At 42.6% G+C, this 22,090-nt stretch overlaps 1 protein-coding gene across 1 annotated transcript; it reads right to left on the minus strand.

The window, feature by feature from the left end:
• Nucleotides 1-12,464: 12,464 nt before the first annotated feature.
• Nucleotides 12,465-20,828, minus strand: FGF6 (fibroblast growth factor 6). Its single transcript, XM_061476418.1, has 3 exons — nt 19,986-20,828; nt 19,005-19,108; nt 12,465-16,818 (listed from the first exon to the last, which is right to left on the minus strand). The coding sequence occupies exons 1-3, from the start codon at nt 20,332-20,334 to the stop codon at nt 16,642-16,644; spliced, it is 630 nt and encodes a 209-aa protein (XP_061332402.1). The 5' UTR covers nt 20,335-20,828; the 3' UTR covers nt 12,465-16,641.
• Between the last annotated feature and the right edge of the window lie 1,262 nt (nt 20,829-22,090).

Consider the following 22,090-nt stretch of genomic DNA (forward strand, 5'->3'; position numbering starts at 1 on the left):
CCTCATTTTGACTGCTTTAAGTTTCAGCATTAAGTCATTTTTGGATCAAAACTATAGCCTCAAATCCGTAAAACCCTGATCTCACTAACTTATGTCATTCCTTGTCCCACTGCTAGCAAAGTAACTCCTTTCTTTTATTGCTTATCACTGCAATCAACTGCAGAGGACTTGCAAGTGAAAGGCAAGTTTTTTACAACAAATTCAAGTCACTACAAGTGATTTGCTCTCAGTCACTTTTTACAGACCCCTTGAAAATGGTTTATGCACCATCCAAAATTTTCAGGCTAAAAAAGGGAGCTTCCTGCTCAGTACAATGGGGTTGCCTTCCCTGTTACTGCCTGTGAGTGAAAACGCACGTTCCCTCTCGGTGCTGGACAAGCTTTCATCATGTAGGAGCACCTGTAGGACTGTTGCTTAATAAAGCATATTGACTTCTATTTAAACAGGTGTGTGGCTTGTCCTTTTGCAGAACCCTGTGCTCTCTGGGTGTCTGGGATGGCCTCAGGAAGCCTTTTGCTCTCTGCTGTTTCGAAGATCACAAGGGAGTTTGGGTTGACAGATTTGAAACCACCTCTGCTTTAAACAATTTCCCTTGCACTGCGTCTCTTCAAAAAAGGCAGGGAAATCAGGGGCCCTTCTCTCTGCCTCCCCTTCCTTAAAGTCACCGTAATAACTGGCTCTGGGACAATCACATCTTTTGTATATTTGCGTTGCAAATACAAGGGTGGAGTGGCTCTCCAGAATTTATTCTAGGAATAATGACGCACTAAGCCAACGGTACATACAGTGGATGCTCTCTGTGTCTGTGTGTGCAGGAGCCTTTGCCACAGACTTTACCCGGTGTTGTTAAACACATCCTGAGTGACCTTATTTGGATGTCCCATTCTTGTCACACTGCCCACGACTAAAGAAAACATCCTGGCTAGGTTCACCTACGTGAAACAAATGAGTTAAGCACAGCCCACTGGGTCTGGGACAGCAGTATGTACTAGAAGTTTCTGCAATGTGCTTGCCAAATATATTGTTTTCGGTCTTCTATTTCCCCCCCTCAACCTTTCTCTATGTAGTAGACATTCCTAATTTCAGAAGTGCTAAGTCACTTGTGCAGACAGCTCAGGCAGTGATATTGCTAGAGTAGCTTCCTTGATGCCTTTTTCCACAGGATGGGGGATGTATGGTCTTCCTAAGAAGTGCCCATCCTTTATTCTTGACACTTTTATTTCCAGTCAGGCAGAAGACTGGCGTAACCTTCCAGCTGTGGTTCACAGGACCAAAAAGGGGGGCAGCTTTTTACTTCTGTGTGCTGTCAAAATTTAATTCAACAAAGGCAAAAAGGGCCCCAGTGTTTCACTGTATTCTGAGGAGGAGGTAGATAAGAAAACAGACTTCCTTGCCTGTAAACGTCCCAGATGGGCATTTGTGATGCTGTTTGTGTTGTTTTGTTCTAGCTAACTGAAATGAAGGGCCTCATTCCTCCTCCAGCTGAAATCCTTGGCAAAGCTCCCAGTCAAAGCAGAACGAGTCCGTAAAAGGTTGTGTTTTCTGAACAGAGTGTTTCTGTCATTTTAAAGGGTCTGAATTTTCTTAGGTATTGTAGACTAGAGCTGCTGATACCCTCCATTTCCAAAGAGCTGCTTTCAGTTTATTGAAATGGAGTGTCCCAGGATGTGGGACCCATTTCTCTGTGAATGGGAAGCCCCTTTCCAATGGAGACATGCTTCTCCTGCAGCTTAGGTCAGCATCTGGACGCAACCAATGCCATAGATTATCTAATGTGCTTGGTAGTAGGTACATGAGAGAATGTCCTTGCCCAAATGAGGAATGTCGGTGGGGATCTGAGGGTGGGTCCCAGCATACGATTAAATGGGTGATAAGTGGTCAAGATGGGAGTGAGTGAGTACACCAAAAAATGGAGGAAGAGTGCACAGAGACATCTTTTCACATTTGGCTGTGGTAGCTGCTGCTTTTTTGTATAGGAGCAAACTCTGAGGTAATCTGTTAGAGTGATGCAGGTGGTTGAACTAAATGGCCTTTCTCAGTGTCTTGTGGTATCAAGTTCTCCTGATAATCTAAATCTGACTTAAAATATGTATATATATTTTAAAACACATAATTCTACCTCTCGGTGTGCAGCTCACAATTGCATCTAAGGTGCCATAAGAATGAAAGAGTTTTAAGTTAATTCTGGCCCTACACACATACTTGTATCATCTCTCAGGTTTTTTTTCTCCTCAAAACTAGACAGCTCAGCTCAATCTGAGCTCTCACATGGAGGTCTCTGCATGCTTTCTCTGAGCATCCTTTGGTTGTTGTTCTTGCTGCTCAGGTCCCATACTGAAGACCTTGATTTGCTTCAGTCCACCCTCTGTAAAATAAAATCCACATGCGTAACAGTAAGAACCTGCAGCACTTGTCCATACCTTGTTTCATTACAAGAACCTTCTTTCTTCCCTGAACACATCTCCATTGTTTCCTATATCCCATAATGCAAGTATAAACAGAAATGTGCCTTTGGGGAAGTTTTCTTTTCCTGCGCTGTTTTTCAGACTTGGAATTGAAACGTTTGGGTGTTCAGGGTTGAGGGGAACTTAAATGTCTTGATGCTTTTGTAATCTTTGGTGTTTGCTTATGGCCACTATACTGAATCCAAACCCTCAAAGCCAAATGCTGTTGAAATAGTGTTGGTATTGAACTGGTAAAGGAAATTTTTTTCTCCTGCACATCAACACACACAAAGTAGAGAACTCAGTTTTACAGATACTTTTATAGATGTGTGAACTCCTTTTCTCATAAAACCATGTAGCAGTTGGCAGCACTCAGTTTGGAGTCCAATGTTGTAAAATGTAGTTTGCTAGCATGGCAAACTACTTGCAACCTTTGAGGGTGTTTGGTTTTTCAGCTGCAATGTGATTTTACTCTTGAGAAATGCATGCCCTTACACAGGGGTTAGTAGGGATGGAGGTGGAAGCCTTATAAGCAGAAGCAAAAGGTTTTAAAAGGCACTTCTCCTTTCACGATAGTTTTCTTATTTTATGTTTCCCAATCTGTTTTGGGGAGGAAAAATTCAGAACACTATCCAGAACTCTTAAGTTTTCAACTTTTCAGGAATGGTATTTGATCTAGACAGAAGTGAAGATAATGTCTAGCCAGTCTAGTCTCACATCCACAGCTTTGCACCTGAGTTTTAGCGGATAGGCAAGTTCTGAATTCTTTTCTGAAGAAGAGATGATAGATTTAAAATGGGCCTCTGTAGCATCAGTTTGGTTTCAGATGTAAAGAAACAAAGAACAGCCTTACAAGATATTAAAGATACACTGATATTACACAAGATTCTAACAAACACATTTGAAATGCAACTATAAAGTATTTCTGCACGTTTGCAAACCGAACAGTGTGATGTTAGGTTAACGAAGGGCACTGAAAAAAGGAGGAATTCAAAGTAATAAAACAGGAGCAGAAGTCACAACATACCTTTTGCCTTAGTTAGAAAAATGAAAAAAGTAAAAAAGTGAGTGAATTGGTTCCCAGGCATCTCCAGCTCTGTGGATAGTGCTTTGTTTCAAACAGTCTTTTGTTTCAAACAGTCCTTTGTAATGTACACTTTCTGTACAAAACCCATATGTTAAAATTTATTAAGACCAAAAGTAAGCATTAGTAATTTAGGGTAAAATACACAATGGTCACAAGTTGCAACAAAGGCAATTTTGGTTGGAGAGAAGTTACAAGTTCTTCTCCTGGGAGTGATCAAGCATATGCCCAGAGCAGCTGTAGCCCGTAGCCTTGGAAATATTCAGAGCAAGGTCCTGAGTGAGCTCATCTAGCTCTGGAGTTGGTGCTGCTGTTAGCTCAGCTCAGACTAGAAGCCCCCAGGGCCCCCTTCCCACCTAAATCTTTCTCTGATTCTATGCTAATGAGTGCCATTGACAGTTTGCAATAAATTGATAGGACGGTTTCCTGCTAGAGAGGAGAATAGATAATAAACTTTGTTCTAACTTAGATGTAAACTTACTCCTGTATCTTGAGTTCACATGTTTCACTTGATTCTGTCCTGGAAGAAGAGACAAAAAGGCTTAGGTTAAAGAAATGAAGAATGGAAAATGTGAAGAGGGAGGGGGGAATGCAGTGAAACTGTCAGAAGACAAAATATGCAGACAACCTCATCATCAGCCAAGAGCCCTTTTTCTGTGGGACAGTAATAACAGCATGTGACTGATATGGTTAGAATTACTTCAGTACAAGTGCATGTTGCTCTTTAGCTCTGAGAATTACTTTTAAATAAGATCTTTGAGACTAAAACTTGATTCAAGAAACGTTTGCTCTCTCAGTTTTAAGAGCAATTTTTTAACGCGAAAACCTAAACAGTGAATGAAGAAGCCGATGTCTGAAACAAGCATTACTCTTATACCCAGTACTTCTAATGCAAGGAAAGTACAAAGATTTCCTAAGCTACTGCAAGACTTAACATGTGATTCTGGACGCTAAAGCAACACGGAGCTCAAACTTTGTAAATGGTAGGGCAAGATAAGTAACAGTGACTTCATTTTTTCACCTAAAACTGGGTTAGCTCAGCTTTGGTCAGAAGCTGGGGTCTGGTTGCGAGGTGTTTCTGTGAAGAGGCACCTGGAGTGTATAGGGAAGAGTTTATTAGGCTGAATGGAAATCTGGCAAAGATACGTCTTGGACTCTGCCCCCAGTTCATGTTTTCCATCACAGAATGGATTTTCAGGTAGATTTGCAGCTACACTGTTTCTGAGTATTACAGACACAATAGCTCTTCATGATGCTTCCTTGGCCTGTCATGCTGCTGGCAAGGAGGAACTTGAGTGACACACTGGACCCCGCATGCACAGGTTCATCAGCTGCTGGGACACTGATCCTGCACCTGGGCCCTACTGATCTTTGGCTGTTTCACAGCTGGCACAAGCTGGTGTCATGCTAGGGCTGGTTGGGAAACGCATTCTCTTTCAAAGAAGACAAGTAGGCTGGTTTTGTCATCTTTATGGAAGCTTTGGACTCTCATCCAACTGCTCAGTTTTCCAAAAACAAAGATTTGCTGGCTGACATTTTCTTTAAAACTTGAAAATGCAACTTAACACTTTTTTTTTAATAATAATAAAAAAAATAATCCTTTTAACATTTCCATAGCCCTAATTGACCTTTTTACATGCCGGAGGCTGCCTAGCCCGTACATGGCTCTTTAACACTGGTGTCACTTCAAGACCCCTCCATGATTCATTCACCCCTCAGGCTCCACTTCTGGGGAAAGAGTGGAAATTAATTCAAGTTAACACCTTCATGGCAGCTGATGAACAGCTCAGCATACTGTGAGGTTGTGCAGAACACAAACAGGCATAAGAAATTTCCCGCATAAGAAATTTCCCAGTCACCCAAGTGGCCTGTACTCCTGCATGTTGATTGTTACAGAGGTGTAGAAAATAAATCCTATTTGAGATTATCCTTGTCTTCTTTTGAAAGCTGCAACTTTCCCTCGAAAATCTGCAACATGATGTCTACAGGTAAGCTCAAGATGTATTCTTCCTCCTGTTGTGCTTGCTTCCAGGTCATTAGGAATACTGAGAATCAGGCCTCCACAAGAAAATCAGCTCATGCATCTATCTCCTGTTGTAGTATACTGGAAGGTGACTAAAAGTAGGCTGAGAGACTGTTTTATTTTGGTAAAACTGTTTTATGTAAAGTTTCCTGTTTCCCAAGATTGCTGTTAGTCTAGCACTGGAATTTAGTGCTTTTGCGTAGGGCTAGCTACGTGGCTAAGTACTTCAAGTATTTTCACTAAGGGACTGTGGATCAAGCTAGGCAAGATCATGAAGTTAGAGTCAAATAAGCTGCTTGTTCCCATCAATTCAGCCTGAGATCTGAAGGCCCAGCTTCATGGAAGCACTGCCAAGAGTCAAGGTATGGTAAGGATTTGTCATGCGTCAACTATTTTGCAGTAACTGCTTGTGTTTTGACCTTGTGGCAAATACAAGCTGTTTGCGCCTTCGTGGATAACTGAGGCAGTTAAAGTGCTGTTGAAAACCGATGATGATCTCACTGAATGACACCTATGCAAGCTATCATAGCTACCTTCCTTATGTTTTGGCAGCCTCTTCAATAAACTGGAAGATTTGTGTTGGCCCAGTGAATCCTGGGCCCAGGTCACAGACAGAGTAACCCCAGGAAAAAGAAACAGGCTCTGATCACCTGGAACAACTCAGTTCTCATCACAAATACTTAAGAAAAAAATAGTTATTCTTCTACAGACAGCCCTGAAACAAAGATAATTGCAAATGACTCTGTTGGTTTGTACACTGTCGCTGGTGATTGTTCATTTGACATAAGTTGGTACGGTTGTGTTGCTCTTTGAGGAGCTATTCTAGGGCTGCAAGCTCTGGCCCATGAAATCATAAGCGCACAATAAAATTGTGAATCGTAAACAGTTAATTTAGGGGACAGAAATTTAGTCCCAGTCAAGGCATTTTGGTCCCCACCCTGTAACAAAAAATAACCAACAGCAACATGCATGCATGCATGCAATCCAGGATTGAATAATACGTTCACATCTCATGATCCAAGGACACAGCTTGTTCAGCTCATCTGGACTTGTTGGCCCCTTGGATTTTAGCCAAACACTTTTCAGCAGACTACAGCTTCCAAAACAAACATGCTTTTGGGTTGAGCTGGATGCAGAGCTTGGCTGGGGAGAAAAAAGACATCTCCGCTTGTGGCTGCATACTTGGTTGTTTGGTTTTAGGACCTTTTTGCAGTGACAGCTATTTCATCAGCCAGGATCGGTCACTGCACTTAACTGTAATTCCAGTTTGCATTATGTATATTAAACATAGAGATATTCACACACTGCTTGTCTTAGCCTCAGTCTCCCCCTGTTACCCAACTGCTGGAAGAGATTCTTACCTCCTCCTTCAATCTTGCATTCTGACAAGGAAATCAAATGTCCTCCTGGTTTCTGCTGAGTCATTTGTAATTCCAAATGTGAGGCACAAGAGCTTGCGGTAGGGTCATTTTTCCAAGGAACAAAGTCATCTGTAGTTAAGTACCTGGGACCTAAATCTGTCCTCTACTGCTTAAACTGACGCAGAGCAGGGTGGCCTCAGTAAATGCCAAAAGTAAAACCCCCAAACCAGAATGCAAAAACAATTTGGGGTTATTTCCTTTTATGAGCATATCTTAAGTTACACAGCTGATACTGACCAGCACTCTGATGTCACTGAGACACCTTTAGATCATGCCCTGTAAATGTCTGTCAAAGATGCTAAATATCCTCTGCTTTCCTTAGCAACAGTGAGAATGGAACTGAGCATTGCTAAGCTCCATAGGGACCAGACTGTTTCACAACATTTTAATTTGTTTGCAAATCACTTAATGAAATCCAGACAACAGCCTCACCCCATTGTCATGCTCTTACACAAAACTGTCTTAAATGAATGTCTGGCAGTTCCCTCGAGAGGCTGGAGGGGGAATCCCCGGTTTATAGACTCTCTGCCTTTGCCGCTCCTTGCCCTCTGAGACTCCAGTATAAGGAACACTATCAATGCAACCAATAAAAAAACAATGGCATATTGGGTTGCATTAGCAAAAGCATAGCCAACAGATTGAAGGAAGTGTTTGTTTCCCTTTTCTGAGGTCACATCTGACAATGTGTCTAGTTTTGAACCCTTTGTACACATTGCAAGAGAGATGTTAAGCTGGAGCAAGTCTAGAGAAGGGGGACTAAGGTGTGTGCAGACTGAAGCACATGATGTACAAGGAAAGGCTGTTGGAGCAGCGTTTGCTCAGCCTGGGGAACATGAGGGGGCAGATCTGGCTGCAGTTATTCTACATGAAGGACAGCATACAGAAGAGGAGAGTGATTATTATTAGCACGTGGAAAATACATTGCTGAAGTATTTGTGTGCTCCCTCCTTACCAGAGTTGCCCCAGTCCAGCCTGTACGGCTGATTTAGTTTCCCACTTTATCACTTTTGCAGCGTCCCCTGCCTGCATACGGGAGGCAGTGCAGTGAATTTCAGTTCACAATCCAGGGTTAAGTACGAGCCCTGTGGCAGAGCTGGGAACTGAGTTTTGGGACTCCCAAATGCTAGTCGAGCATCGTGTAAACTGTTCCCTGCTTCCTCGGCAACTACAGAGCCCCGTTGTGAACTTTGTCCCAGAGGCGTCTTTCTCCTCCAACTCCAGAATCAGAAAGTTTGTATGGAATATTGAAAATCCACGCTAATGCTGCCAATTCCCAGACAACTGTGTTGCTCATCTCCAGGGTTATGATGATGTATCTCAATCCATGTATTTCAGACCAGGTGAGGCCGGTAGGGGCCATCAAGGCCAATTAGTGTCCACAGGGCCCTAGCAGCAGCCTCTCTGTCCAGCCAGGCACATACACTGGTCTGGGATCAGGAGGTACTTGCTCCTGAGTGACTACATGCTATGGGGCACTAGTGGGATTTTATGGGGTGCAGAGCCAGAATAGCAAAGTGGGAAGGCATATGACAGAATGACTTAGGGCTCAGGGGCTGACCAGCCCCAGGGACTGATCTAAAAAAGAAAAGGGTGAAAAATGCTGAATGCTTTCAGATGTCACTTTTCTGACATAGCTGTGTGCATATTCTAGCATGTGAGCTGCAGTTACACACGTAAACAACACTTCTGAAAGTGTTGGGGTTTTTTACTGAATTGAAAGCCTAGGGTTTTCTTCCTTTGAGGAAAGAAAGCTCTGACTGCATCTTTATGTCAAACTAGCGTCACACCTGCCACTTTTCTAGAAAAGCTGTGCTAGTGCAGTAACTGATGGAGAGGTGTCCATAGCTTTATAAGATGCTCTGGATTTTCCAGGTGAGTTAAATCTCTGCCTGGTGAATTTCTTCATATGCGTTTTTCCCAGTGAGGATGACCCTCCTGTGGTTTTTCCCTGCTGTGTTTCTTTCCACCTCCCCCCGAGCAGTCATTTCTGCAGGTGACACACTGCCCCCTGTCAGCCAGAGCACCAGCATCTTCCCCGGGGCTCCTGATTCTGCAAAGAGCACCTCTGCTGAGCGGTGGAGACTGTTATTATCTGTGATCGCTTGCAAACGGTCCCACAGCACCATCTGTAACAATGCGCTGGGTGAGGTAAGGGGGGGGGAGGGATTTCTTAACATGTTTTAAAGTTGCTGTCTTCAGTATAATTTGGAAAAGGTGCTGCTTTCTGCTTTCCCACTCAGGGTGCTCCATGCTGCTAACTAGGATTTCCTGCCGCAGGTATGAGCAATAGCAGGGGGATTCAATGAGCCCTGTCATTTTATGTCATAGAACCGCAGAATCATATTTTGGCCTGGAATGGTCCATCAAGGTCATCTAGTCCAACCTCCCCCAGCAATGAGCAGAGACATCTTCAACTACATCAGGTTGCTCAGAGCCCCATCAAGCCTGAAATTGAAAGTTTCCAGGGTTGGGACATCTTCTGCCTCTCACAGCAACTTGTTCCATTGCCCTCACTGTAAAAAAGTTCTTACCTTTATCTAGTCTGAATCTCCCCTCTTTTATTTAAAACCATCATCCTTTGTCCTGTCACAACAGACCCTACTAAAAAGCCTGTCCCCTTCTTTCTTATAAGCCCTTTAAGTACTGAAAGGGCACAATAAGGTCTCCCTGGTGCCTTCTCTTCTCCAGGCTGAACAACCACAACTCTCTCAGCCGTTCTTCACAGGAGGAGTGCTCCAGCCCACTGATCATTTTTGTGGCCCTCCTCTGGACCCTCTCAAAACATATCCGTGTCTATGTCCTTTAAGGTATTATGTGTAGCACTGCCTTTGATGCCTAGGCTCAGCCTCTGTGTTTGCAAAAAACTGGGCACATCTTCGGGTTGGAAAATTAGGGGCAAAAGCAAAGTAGTTTTCATCATCAATTTACCTGCCTACTGTTATGCAAAGCTGCTCGTCAAGAAAATACCTGTATCCCAAATACTGCGTTCTGTGGCTTCCCAGTTGCAGTTGTCACTTTCCTATATAAGGCTGCAACCGAGGGACCTGAAGCCTATATCCAATCGCAGCCATGAGGTGATCGTCTCCTTTCCCCCTTGTGCCCAGGCCCGTGGTACAGAATCCACACTTGGGCTCCGACATGTAGCTGCGAAATAACAAAATAGCCACCAGAGGGCAATAATAATAACAGCCAATAAAAAACTGCAGTCATCAGCCTCAGGAGGTCAGACTCTTTCTACCTGTGCCCTTTCATTCCTTTCTGTTCAGGGGAACGAATCCTTCAGGTGATTTCTGCAGCCATTTGTGTTGGTAGGGGTGAGTTCCAGTAGGAAGGACAGTTTCTGCTCAGTGCACAGGACAGATGTGGCTCCTGTCAAGGCTGGATAGGAAGATGCCACCAGCTCTTAGATTGCCTTCCATCAAGGCACAAGCTGTGCTGGTGACCCCTCTAAGACATCTGTTTGTTGTGGTGATTGACCCTTTTTGAATTGCTATACAGAGTTTCATCCAGAGCTTAATGAATCATGAGGCTATCACAGGGGCTGGATAGGGGGGATTCTACCTGATGTAACCTCCCCTTCACCGAGCTAGAGTTTGGGTTCAAGCTCTCCAGCAGTCTCTGGTACCATGACCAGGCTGTTCCCAATACCTCTTTAGCCCTTTGCTTTATTCTCACCTCGCTACCCTTGCTGAGCAGCCTTTGCTGGCTTCAGGAAGATGGAGTGCTGTCTGCTTTCACCTGTGCTCCTCCTCACAGTGTCACCTCTGGCCAGCTCAGGGCTGGCATGTCTATCAGGAGCTGTTGACAACCCAGGCTCATCGTGCTAATCAAAACAGCACCTGCTGCCTCATATAGATGGTGGGTCACCAGAGAGCCTGAGTAAGTGAATGGATTCTGGCTCTCTGCCAATGGCTTCAGGCCAGGGAACACAGAGGGCAGCACGATTTGGGGGAAGGGGGAGGGAAGGGACATGCTGGGATACTCCTGCTCTGCTCCGGGTGCAAGGAGAGACTTTTCATAAGAGCAGTTATGTTGTCAGTGACAGGTCAGACAAAAAGACTTGAGAGGAATGAAGAGACCAGAATGGGATTGGCACGGTAAGTTATCAGAGGTGCCCTTTAAAGCCATTTGACTATTATTTTTGTTTAAATTGTTTTTGCTCCTGTGTATTAAGGTTTCTCTCTCCCTGATAAGCATCCCACAGCTTGTCCAGGCTGAGCAGTGGAGAGTTGCTGGAGCAGAAACCAAAATCAAAGAGAAGGAGAAGGTTACTGTGACACACGTGTACCTGTAGGAACAGGTACATCAGTAAGTTTCAAATTACCTGGGAGGAAGCAGGAAATTATAGAAACCAAGCAATGGTCTTATTTACTATCCCTTGTCCTCCGAATTCCTTGAAGACTTTTCATTCTCTAAGCTGAAAGCACTGGGTGGGAATGGAGCATGGGCACTTTCTGTGCCTCACGGGGCACCTGGGCACTTGCCTAGGTGTGTCTGCAGCATCCTCTTTCAAACTGTGATGCAGGGAGAAGAGACTATCCTGTGTCTGAGGGGGTGTCCTGTGAGCTGGACACCTGTAGCCTTTTCCCAGCCCCTGCAGATGAATCCATATGGGAACACTGATGTTTCTCTTTTGCTGGGGGTAGGTTGGTTTACATCAGCTGCCAGTTTGTCCTGTCCTTTCCAGTCTCTGCATGTGAGCTGTGTATCTTCTCCTACTCCCACTTCCACCTACAGCAATCAGCCTTCAGAGCTGTAAACATGGTACTTCTATAGCAGACAGAAGCATTGCTTAACCCACCAGCAAAACGTAGTCCTCTCTTTGGTGAAATGTGGCACATGCAGAGAGCAATGACATGCAAGAATTTCTGACAACATGTAAGCAAAGCGGTAGCATAGAAAGGCAAAACACAAATGCAGAGAATGGTTTTTAGCCAGTTTAGTGGTGCTGATGTTATTTTGCTCCTGAGAAGGGCCACCAGCAATCAGAGCTTTGGAGACTTGTGCGCTCTGTGATATCATGCTGGTATGGATTAAACAGCGTACTTGAACCAAAAAACATGTAGCAGATTCCCAGCTATTGGTTTCTAATACCTTAATCTGTCTCCTCTGGGAGAGGTTCGTAATCATTTAACTAACTGAAGGACTGATTAAATGACAACTTGTGAATGGAGAAACGGAGGGCAAAACTTACCAAATCACTGAAATGTAGCAATGTTACCAAAATACCCAACTTTGAGCCATAGTGAGGCAAAAACTGTCAGAGATGGCTGCAAGAAGCTGCTTTCCCAAGCTGCAACAAGAAAAGCCATTTATCAAAAAAAGGCCTTTCTTATTTAATGAAGTAAGGGATATGTAAGGGCAGCTCCACACTGAAGAGCACTATCAACAGGAGAGATGCACTAGAACATTCCCAGGTAAAATCACTGGAATTTAGACAGGTGACTACAACAGATTGTCTTTAATCAGATTGCATTTTTATTTTCCTTCTCCTCTGTGAAACTCCCAGATTGCTACAACAAGCACAACTCCCTTATGACTTCCTAGGCAAGGAGTCTGAAGAACACAAAAGTCTACCACAATTCTGAGTGTACCAATACATCCTCTAGTTCTAGGGATGAACAAAAACTGTGTGTGTTTCTGTGTGGGATTTACCACAGCAACTCTGAAGCAAGGAGAAAAACAAATGTTAAGAGGGATTTGGAGTCAAAACACTACCAACAATGTATAAAAGTTTATTTTACGAACACATTGAACTATTGTGCGCAGCACATACATATAAAAATAGAAGTAATTTCACAAACGATTGGACAGTTTTGTGTTTCTTGCAAATTTACAGTCTCAATTGCGAGTCCATATTGATCAGAATATGAGGTATATTTAGTGAAAAAAATACTGTGAGAACTTTGGCACCATTTTACTGTGCAAAATAAAATCTTGGAATTGAAATAGTTAGTGAGGTATACAAAAATTACTCTGCTTTCCCACTGTGTGTGTCTGCATCTCTGCATGTTTTGGGAAAATTACATTATTTAATTCAGTGCCAGCCAAGACTGTTTTCTAATGGAGGTGGATTAGGTCTTAAATTATTATGGGATTTGCCTAAGAAGAAGAAAACTTGAAAACAGGTATCATCAACTCAACGCAGAAACCCATGTGCAAAATATGGGTGAGATAGGCTGGTGTGGGGCATTCAACAGCAATGCTTTCAAAGCTTGTATTCCATATCATAACTCTGCATTAATGCACACTGAGATTATATATGCTCTGAAAGGGACCACCCAAGAACTGTCAATAGCAGGTTCCTAATTTGGCTCTGATTTGAGAAGCTCCTTTACTTTCATGAGTTTTCTTTTACATATCCATTGAGCTATTCTTTCAAAGAAAGCTTTGCTTGAGAGTTTGCCAGGCTATGCCCATATTGTCTCCATAGCCCCTGTATCATGTACATACAGCTTACAAATAGTTTGTTTAGGTTTTTTTTTTTCTTCTGTGCCAGCTCAACAAATTTATCCTGAGGTGTGTAAAATATTTGGCAGTCTTCCTAAATCCTTCTACTCCCATGCAGGCGATAATGGCCTGAGAAGGAGGAAGTGGAATTTAGCTACTCAAGATTGAGGCAGAACAGGATCAGGCCATTTCCCTGGCAAGTTGCATCACTTCTTGAACACTGCCACAGTGCATTCTGCTACTGTGAGCTGCTACTAGACTGCTTGCACATCCCCATTAATGTGTCCATATGTGCCTTAACACTCTCCTGAAAGTAGCTATGCATTCACCTCTGTCAAAGTACCGTACCCAACTAGTCTAAAACTCCAGAACACTCCCATACTGTGCTATTTGTGCTGGAGGGATTTACTGACACAGCTATCACTCCTGGCAATGGCATCTTTCATTGTCACTTCTGATAATGACATGATTCACTCTCATATTAGTCAGATTCCTAGCACTGGAAGATCTGTTTCGATTTCAGTGTTGACTTCAGTGTTGGTCTGGCTGGCACTGATAAGCAATAAGGAAAAGGAAAGTGGTGTTATGAGTAACTCAGCAGAGTGACTGGTGGGGCTTTCCAAATGCCCACCAAAACTGCATCCGTGAGGGTCTGCAATTCTTAAGAACAAGTTCTTCCCAACAGGCTGTGTCCAAACAGACTTCCTGTGACATGGTCTACAGTTTGTTCTTGCTGTTGACCAGTGTGTGCAAAATGGAACCAGTGAGTCTAATTCTCACCTTTTATGCCAGCTATCCCATTATTTGTCAGTACTGGCAACAATAAATTAATCTTGACTGCACTGGTTTAAGAGGGAACAGACTTCATCCTATCCTAAGGGCACTGGTTTAAGCTGTAATCAGAAACAAACTTGTGTGTCAGCATTTAAACTATGATTTCTTCTACATCCATGTACTTTTCAGTCCTTCTTCAAACTTAATTTCAAAGACAATTAGGAATATAACACAAGGATACAGGTTACCAACTAATGTATTTGAGCACAGCTGTAGTCTTCCAATCTGTACATCTGGAGACTCTAGGTTGGTGTCTGATATCCTCCAAACTTTTCTCTCACTCTTTCTCCCTACTCAAACCATTCTGCCTTTTCTCTTAAAAATGCACATCTTTCCAAAACAAACTGCTGCACACATTGTGGATGAACAAAGTGTGCCAACTTGGTTTCTCTCTGCTTACGGCAAGACCAGAAAATGAAGAGTAACTCCTTTCCTTCACCATATCCAAAGTGTCCCGTTCATGTACTGTAAACAGTATTCCATTCTTCTTTTCTCATCGTTTACACTGTGATCACCACTTACACTTGAGCAAAACAAATTCAAGTATAAATTACACAAAAGGAGCTGGAAAACTGTATCCTCTTCACAAAACAATTGTTTTGATAACTTTTCAGAAAGCGTGGCTGTAGATGCATTCTTGTAGGTGTGCTCTTTGGGCATAATCTTCTGCAACTATAAACTGTAGTCTTACTAGGTTGGTTTACTCCAGCTGAGGACCTAGCCTTGACAGTGTTTGTCATGCATGTCAGAAGGCTCAAATTCATCATGAATAGACACCTCCTGCAAATAGAATGGCATGTCAAGGCTGGACATAGCCACATTTTGGCTGGACGTGGGAGATTATCTTGCACTCAGATGTTCACTTCTACAGCAACATGGTCCATCTATGCTGAAAATGCTCATGCTCTGACATTGCATTGAATCTAGTTTCAAATTTAGGAGCACGCCATCAGTGCAGGAATTCCAAGGCTTCTGGTAACTGACATTTATAGTGACTATTGACTTAGGACCTCTTAAAATACTCCTTCAAAGGCACAGAGAATGTAGCTTCGTTGGTGATCTGGAAAAAGGTTGTCAGAGTAGTAAGGCAATGTCATGCACCGTTTGTATGGCTTCTAGGAGAGCTTTGGAGAATATTTCATACACCTTGCTGTGTTGTCTTTGAAAAGGATGCTTTGCAAGTGACAGAAATTGGAATTACAGCACAAATTCCTTTACCGCAACACAGGAAGACATACTTTTATAGCCTCCTTCTTCCTCTGTTATTCATACTTCAGTGAGATATGACAGAGAAGAATCAAATACACTTAAAGCAGTAAATACAAGAAAATTCAAAGCACAGAAGTTTTCTAAAATAACCCTCTGCTGGAAGCTTTCATGAATTTCATACATTTTATAAAATGGATCCTGCAGACCAGCTCTAATTCTCAGAGATTGACAAGGTTCAGCCTAAATGGAATACAGTGCCCTTAAATATTTATGTTCTTTTATGTGCGTATGCATATAAAGGCACCTGAGCATCTAGAGGTTGGGATGTTTGGTTCATTAAAAGTATGTAATTACACAGGTACACACACATCCCATGTCTATATGTATACATATGTATTTATAGTAAAGATGTACACTTTTGTATTTGAGGTGAATCGAAAATAGGCTCACAAAATGTCATTCAAAATCCCCAGCTTCAAATATATTTTGCATTTGAGGCCCATCTGTCATTTATCCTGTGGCCCTTCCTAAGGGAAATTGATTGCAGATCTTCATTTTGCCAACAAGTCCATGTGAGAAGACCATGGAGAATCCCTTCACAGAGGGACTATGGGAGTAGGCAGTTTGCTTGTGCAGAAACGGGCGTGGAATTGGCATCCTAATGATCAATATAATAGATTGAGGACTTTAGAAGACAGGACACAGTGTGTAGAAGGGGAGGTGCAGGCAGATATTCAGATGGAGTGAACTGCTTGAAGCTCTGATGAAGCAAAGTCCTTTGATGATTTGGCCCATGATATGTAAACAGCTCACTATGAAAGGTTATTTTCTGAGGTAATTAGTATTATTTAGTAGATAATCTATGATCAATCAGATGATTACCTACAGCCACTTTGTCTTCTGAATACTTCCTTTGCAATTCAGCTTGCATTTTTCTCTGTTCAGCACCAAAGGAGGCACACAGCCATGTAAAATTTGCACAGAGTAGAAGAGAAGTAGCATTGTATTACATATGCTACGATGTGATGAATCTAGTACAAATATTTTTATCCAAATATACACATAGATATATTTTTTTTTTTCAATGAACAGTATAAATACTTTACCTGGGAGATTATTCCCATGTGCAAAATGAAACAGTTTTTCCTGGGATTTAATCTTCAGCTTTGCCCATGTTCATATTCTTGGTAAAAAGTGGGTCACTGTCATAGCAGGAGAAACCTTGTTTCCTCTCTTCACTCTCCCATGTTTGCTGAGAGCTATGTAGGCACCACAGTAAGCATCTGATTCATATGAGTTGTAGTTATTAGGCAGCAAGGTTTCTTTGAATTTGCACTCATCTTGGAAAACAGCCTAAAGAATAGGAGGTGGGGAAGAACAAAGCAGGTACAGTAAATATCTCAAGAAGACTCAAGTAATTTCTCTTACTAGCGCTAGTACAGAAGAGCCTGTTGCAGTGTGCAACAGGTGGTGCCGCAGCGACTGCATCCAACAATAAATCTCCCTCCTCAGTGCTAATTTGGTGTCAGATGAACCCAGATGCCACCTGTCCAGATAATGGACTGTGCACTTCCTGTGATAGATCAAGTTAATTCATCATAAATCATAGAATTCTTCATTTTATTTGTAAGCAATAAAAACAATAGTTTCTGCCAGCATCATATTCTTTTGTCCAAATGATGCGGCTTTATTTCATATCTCTCCCCTGCAACGGGTCCTTTAATCTATAAAAGAATGACATGCTAGGTGTCAAAACCTTCAATTCTCATCCAGGGAGAACTTTTTGCTTGAATATTACTATTTGCTTGAATAAGACATTTGAGTAAGACCTCAGATCTGCACTAAATCTTTTCTTTAAATCATTAGTGTTATTATATTTAGCTGCTAGTAAGATACGTGGCAGGTTCTAAACCGGGAAAACAGTTTTATTTTTCTTCATGTCACATCTCATAAATCCAAAGAGAGGGAGTTATCTGACAGAGGAGGTGCAAGGACTAGCAGGAGACATACACAGAGCACCAAGGAAATTTAAAGAGAAAGCAGAATAATCATCTGACATTAAACGTTTGGCACACGAGACACCACCAGTGCTGCTCTATTTGGACTTCTTAAAAACACCATTCAAAGCTTGTAAGAGTTTAACTTAGGGCATTGCATTCTGCGAGGGAAAATGCTCATCTCTTAAAGCTTTTAAAAATATCTTTGAAAATCACAGAGTCACAGAATGGTTTGGATTGGAAAGGACTTTAAGATCATCTAGTTCCAAACGCCCTGCCATGGGCAGGGACATCTCACCCTAGTCTGTGTCATCCAAGGCTGTCCAACCTGGCCTTGAACACTGCCAGGAAAATAAAGAAGACTGGATTGAAACTAGGGGGAAATATCAAAGGGAGCTCTGAAGACAGACCATGCATTTCTTTAGGAAGACCTAGCCAAGCAAAGCGGTTGGACTTGTGGCTCTTTTTAGGTGCCTGAAATCAGACATGATTAAAATAATATTCCTAAAGTGGAACCTTAAAATGCCCCATTGTCATTATCTGTGTGAGAAGGAATCAGTCAGGTTAAGAATAGCTATGCGTCCTTTGCAACATTTGGTGTTTTATTAAGCAAGTGAAATGCTTTGTTGAAAGTACAGCTGTTTCAAAGGAAATGGCTTTGTTGTTTCTTGGCAAAAGAGATGAATGCAGTCAGTGCTATTCATTATTTGGAGATGGACTGCTTTTGCCTATTGCCCAAACCCAGCCTCTTGCAAACCTGCTTCCTAACAAGTATTTTTTCTGCTGAATGTTGAGATTGGAGATGCCTTGCTCATGCCTCAGAGATTAAATTGCATTTAGATATCACAGCTAGCACTTTCTAGATGAGGGTGATGGTGATGGTATTTCAGTATGACCTGCATACCACTGTTAAGAGCTATTATTGTTTTCTCACCCTTTTGGATTGATCTCACAAAACTGGTCACTAAAATAACCGCAAGTGCATGTGTCGACTTTGTAGGGTAGACTTACTATTTATTCTTCATTATGTGCTTGGTTTTGGTAGGGGGAAGCATGTGGACATGATTTTACTAACGGTAGCTAGTATAGATGGCTCTGATTGTGCCTCTCCTACACAAGCCTGTATGCGCACACACACACACACATGCAATCACATACACACACACACACTCATGGACATGCACAGTTGATCTCAGGGGTGGTTTTGCAGAGCACACCCTTTTGCTTTATAGACAAAGGGAATCAACAAAGGTCAGTCTTGCAGTGCTGAGCAATCTAATTAATGCATACTATTTGCAGAATACATTCACTTTCCTAGTGTGCTCCCTCTACAATCTTATTGGAAAGCTTTAAAACAGGCCTCTGATAGCCATGCTGCCAGTTGGACTGAATAACACTGATGACACCAGGTTGGGCAGGTTCCCTCTAATTTAAAGGCTATTTTCTCTGCTTGTAATCAGAGATTTCCACAAGGAAAAAAAGCCCAAAAAAACCTTTGCAGCCTTGTTTAAGCCTCAGAAAACTATCTGCACTTGTACTCACCGTTCCATACAACTTCCCTTTGTTGTTCATTGCGATGAAGAGAGCACTTTTCACACCAAACAGGCTAACAACACCTCTCTCTACAGTGGATATTTCAAAGAGACCTAAAAAATAAGAAAAGTTATCATAGAATTTAGAGCTAATCAAAGGCAACTTAGCTGTAATTTACTTATTTAAAAACCCTAATGAACTCTATATTCACTTATTAGAATTATCTCCCTAGAAATACACAGAGAAGCTTCTAGGTTTTTTACTACATGCTGCAGGATTTTAAAATAATTAGTTTGGAATTGCAGTCACATTCTGCATAATTCTTTTGCTCCATGAAACTATCTTGATCTGTCAAACTCTTAGGTCTTCCAGTAAGCTAATCATTTGTAGCTAATATGCTATAATTACAAAGTGTTAGCTACTAAGATTCAGAGAAGCATTTCTTGTATTTTGAAGTCTCCTGTGCTATCTTAGCTGCAAAGGATTTTAGCAACTGCTGTCTACAGAAACTTCAAATCCATAGGGATAATGCTTTTCTTTAATCTTATGGTAGCAGAGGAGCCCTCATAAGAACAAGCAAACCAGGAACAGCAAGCCCCTGGTGTCCCAGAAGTACTAGTCATCTAGGATTCAGAAACCACACTTTGGCACTCTGAGCTCCGTGACAGCCTCTCACATTCAAAAGGCAAATGAGAAGGGAGGAGTGAGGAAATGCAGCAGAGAGACTGTTTTCAACCTGGTTTGTCTTTTCTCATCTGGGCAGTAAAGCAGAGTAAAAATAAAATGTACCCAAATTTGTCTAAGCATTTGTGATATGTTTCAGCCTGGAGGGTCCTAATGTTTATTGATCCCAGAGACTTTTAAAAGGCAACAGATGCAGCACAGATTAATAATATCAAGTAATAACATTTGCATTCTGTGAAGGGTAATTACTAGAGTTCACAGCAATTAAGTGACATCTATTCTATTTCATTTCTGGATGCAACTCACTGTATTGGTTTTCATTGTGAACTCCGCTTATCCTTCCATCTGGGAGGATTTGAAGGTGAAACCCGATGCCCACGTTGCAGTAAAGCCTCCGCTGCCTCTTGATTCCTAGCAAATAGTCACTCTCCCAGTTGCCATCTGACTTCTCCCCTGACATCCCAGCAATGGACCTGGACAACAGAGATTGCCATCCTCTTTCCAGCAATGTGCCATTAGTTCTGCTTACAACTGGATGTGTTGAAGCAATCCCAGTTAGAAAACCCAGGAGAACGAAAGCAGGCAACGACCGGTGAATGCTGGCTTCGCAGGACATAGTGATGAGAAGTCTTTGTGCAGTGGCCATCCGGTTCATCTCCTGGGCACGTGGTCAGAATTAATGGCCCTAAAAATACCGCCCTTCTTGGTTTTCTCCCTTCAGCATGGTGGCAGAGGCTTATTTTTGGAAAGCAAATAGAGATTGCTGACATGAAACTAAAGCCCGATCGCAGTTGAGTTGGAAGCAGAGGCAGGCCGGCAGGACTCGAACTGGTAGGGACCATGTTTTGTAGATCCTGCTCTCCCGTGGGCAGCCTCAGTTATATTTGATTGACCCATCTTTATAGTGCAGAGTCTGTCCCTCCCCGCATCATCACTCTGACATCAACAGCTTGCCAGAGGTAAGCCTGCCATGGCTGTAACACTAACCTGCCGTCCTCCCGGGCTGGCTGAGGTTTGACGAATGCTGTCACCCAAGACCGGAGGCAGGAGTGGGGTTTCATTGGCTGGTGAAAGCAAAGGGGTCAAATTGGTTGGGCTGTCGGAGGCCAAACAGGCGGCTTCCTTATTTAGAGAAGAAGGTGTAAAAACAGTCACGGACCTCATCAGTGAGCAATGAAAACTTTGCAGTCACTTCCTTGGTGGCACGGTCACTGGGTGTACATCAGGGCAGCTCAATATCTGGGGAGAATTGGCTCGAAGTGGCCATTGCTTACTTTGTTTATGCATACCCAGCAAATCCAAGGCCCTTTTCACTGTAGTGGCCCACGTGCTAAAATCTGGTCTGTACCTCTAAAAGGAGTGCTCCTGGCTGGCTAACAGAGAGGTAAGTTATGTTAAAAAGAGGTGCTTCCTCCCACTGTTCTTAATGCAAGCACATTTCTGCTGCTTGCAGCAGCGATTCTGCTGAGCAGGGTGCACAGGCTGGAGCACTGATTTGAGTTACACATAGCTGGGGACATGGATGTGTTCATGTTTTTCACTGAGGTGCCTTCCAAATGATCACATTTCTTTTGGGAGGGTGTGTGCCTCTTGCATAGCTGCAACTGTATTTGTGTTTCCAAGTCAAGGTAATGCGTTAAAGAAGAAGAAAAAGGGAAATGGGCCACACCTCCCACTGTTTCACTGTCTCTTTTCCTTAAGCCCAAATACTCTTTTTATGTAGTAGTTTATGAGAGTCTTAATTTTACTCTCCTTACATTTGCTCTTGTTTCCCCTCATTTTGCTGTCTCAGCTTCTTCGGAGCTGGACAGATTAGGCTTCCAACTTCATTATTTTCACAGGACTCATTAAGAATTTAATGGGAGAAAAAAGTCTGAGATTTACGCAAATAAGTTTTTCCAATATCCCTGTAAGCTTTTCACAGCACAGCACTTGCGTTGTCTATGTCATTTGAGAACCCTGCATCTTAATAAGGAGAGTACCTGGAAGTGTGATTGAACTGAGCGCACCCGGAATGACAGCCAGTTTCACATTAACAGGGGTGTAATACGAGGCCTTGGAAACCGCAGGCTCTCAAGCAGGAGCACCCTGAGCAAACAGGGGGAGATGGCAGCCCTGAGGCAGGTGAGCAGTTAGATTCAGTGACATAGGAAATACTGATTATTCTCCTGGGAGAAGCTCAGCTATAAAGAGATCGGGAACCACTGGACTAGACCCTGGCTTGCACCAGGTGTTGTTTCAAAGCCTCTCTGCATTTGTTGAAGCAGCACTAGGAATATCGTCTGTTTTTTGCTTGCAATGAGAATCTTCAGGCCCTTTCCTCTCCTGCCTTCTATTTAATTTCATGATTTATCAGCTATGCAAAGCGCATCGATAATTTTTAGCATGGAATAATGCTAGTATTCTACACA

The sequence above is a fragment of the Pezoporus flaviventris genome, unplaced genomic scaffold (assembly GCF_033815535.1).
Source record: "Pezoporus flaviventris isolate CSIRO_AGI_PZ_B2104156 unplaced genomic scaffold, CSIRO_AGI_Pfla_v1 ptg000096l, whole genome shotgun sequence".
NCBI lineage: Eukaryota > Metazoa > Chordata > Aves > Psittaciformes > Psittacidae > Pezoporus > Pezoporus flaviventris.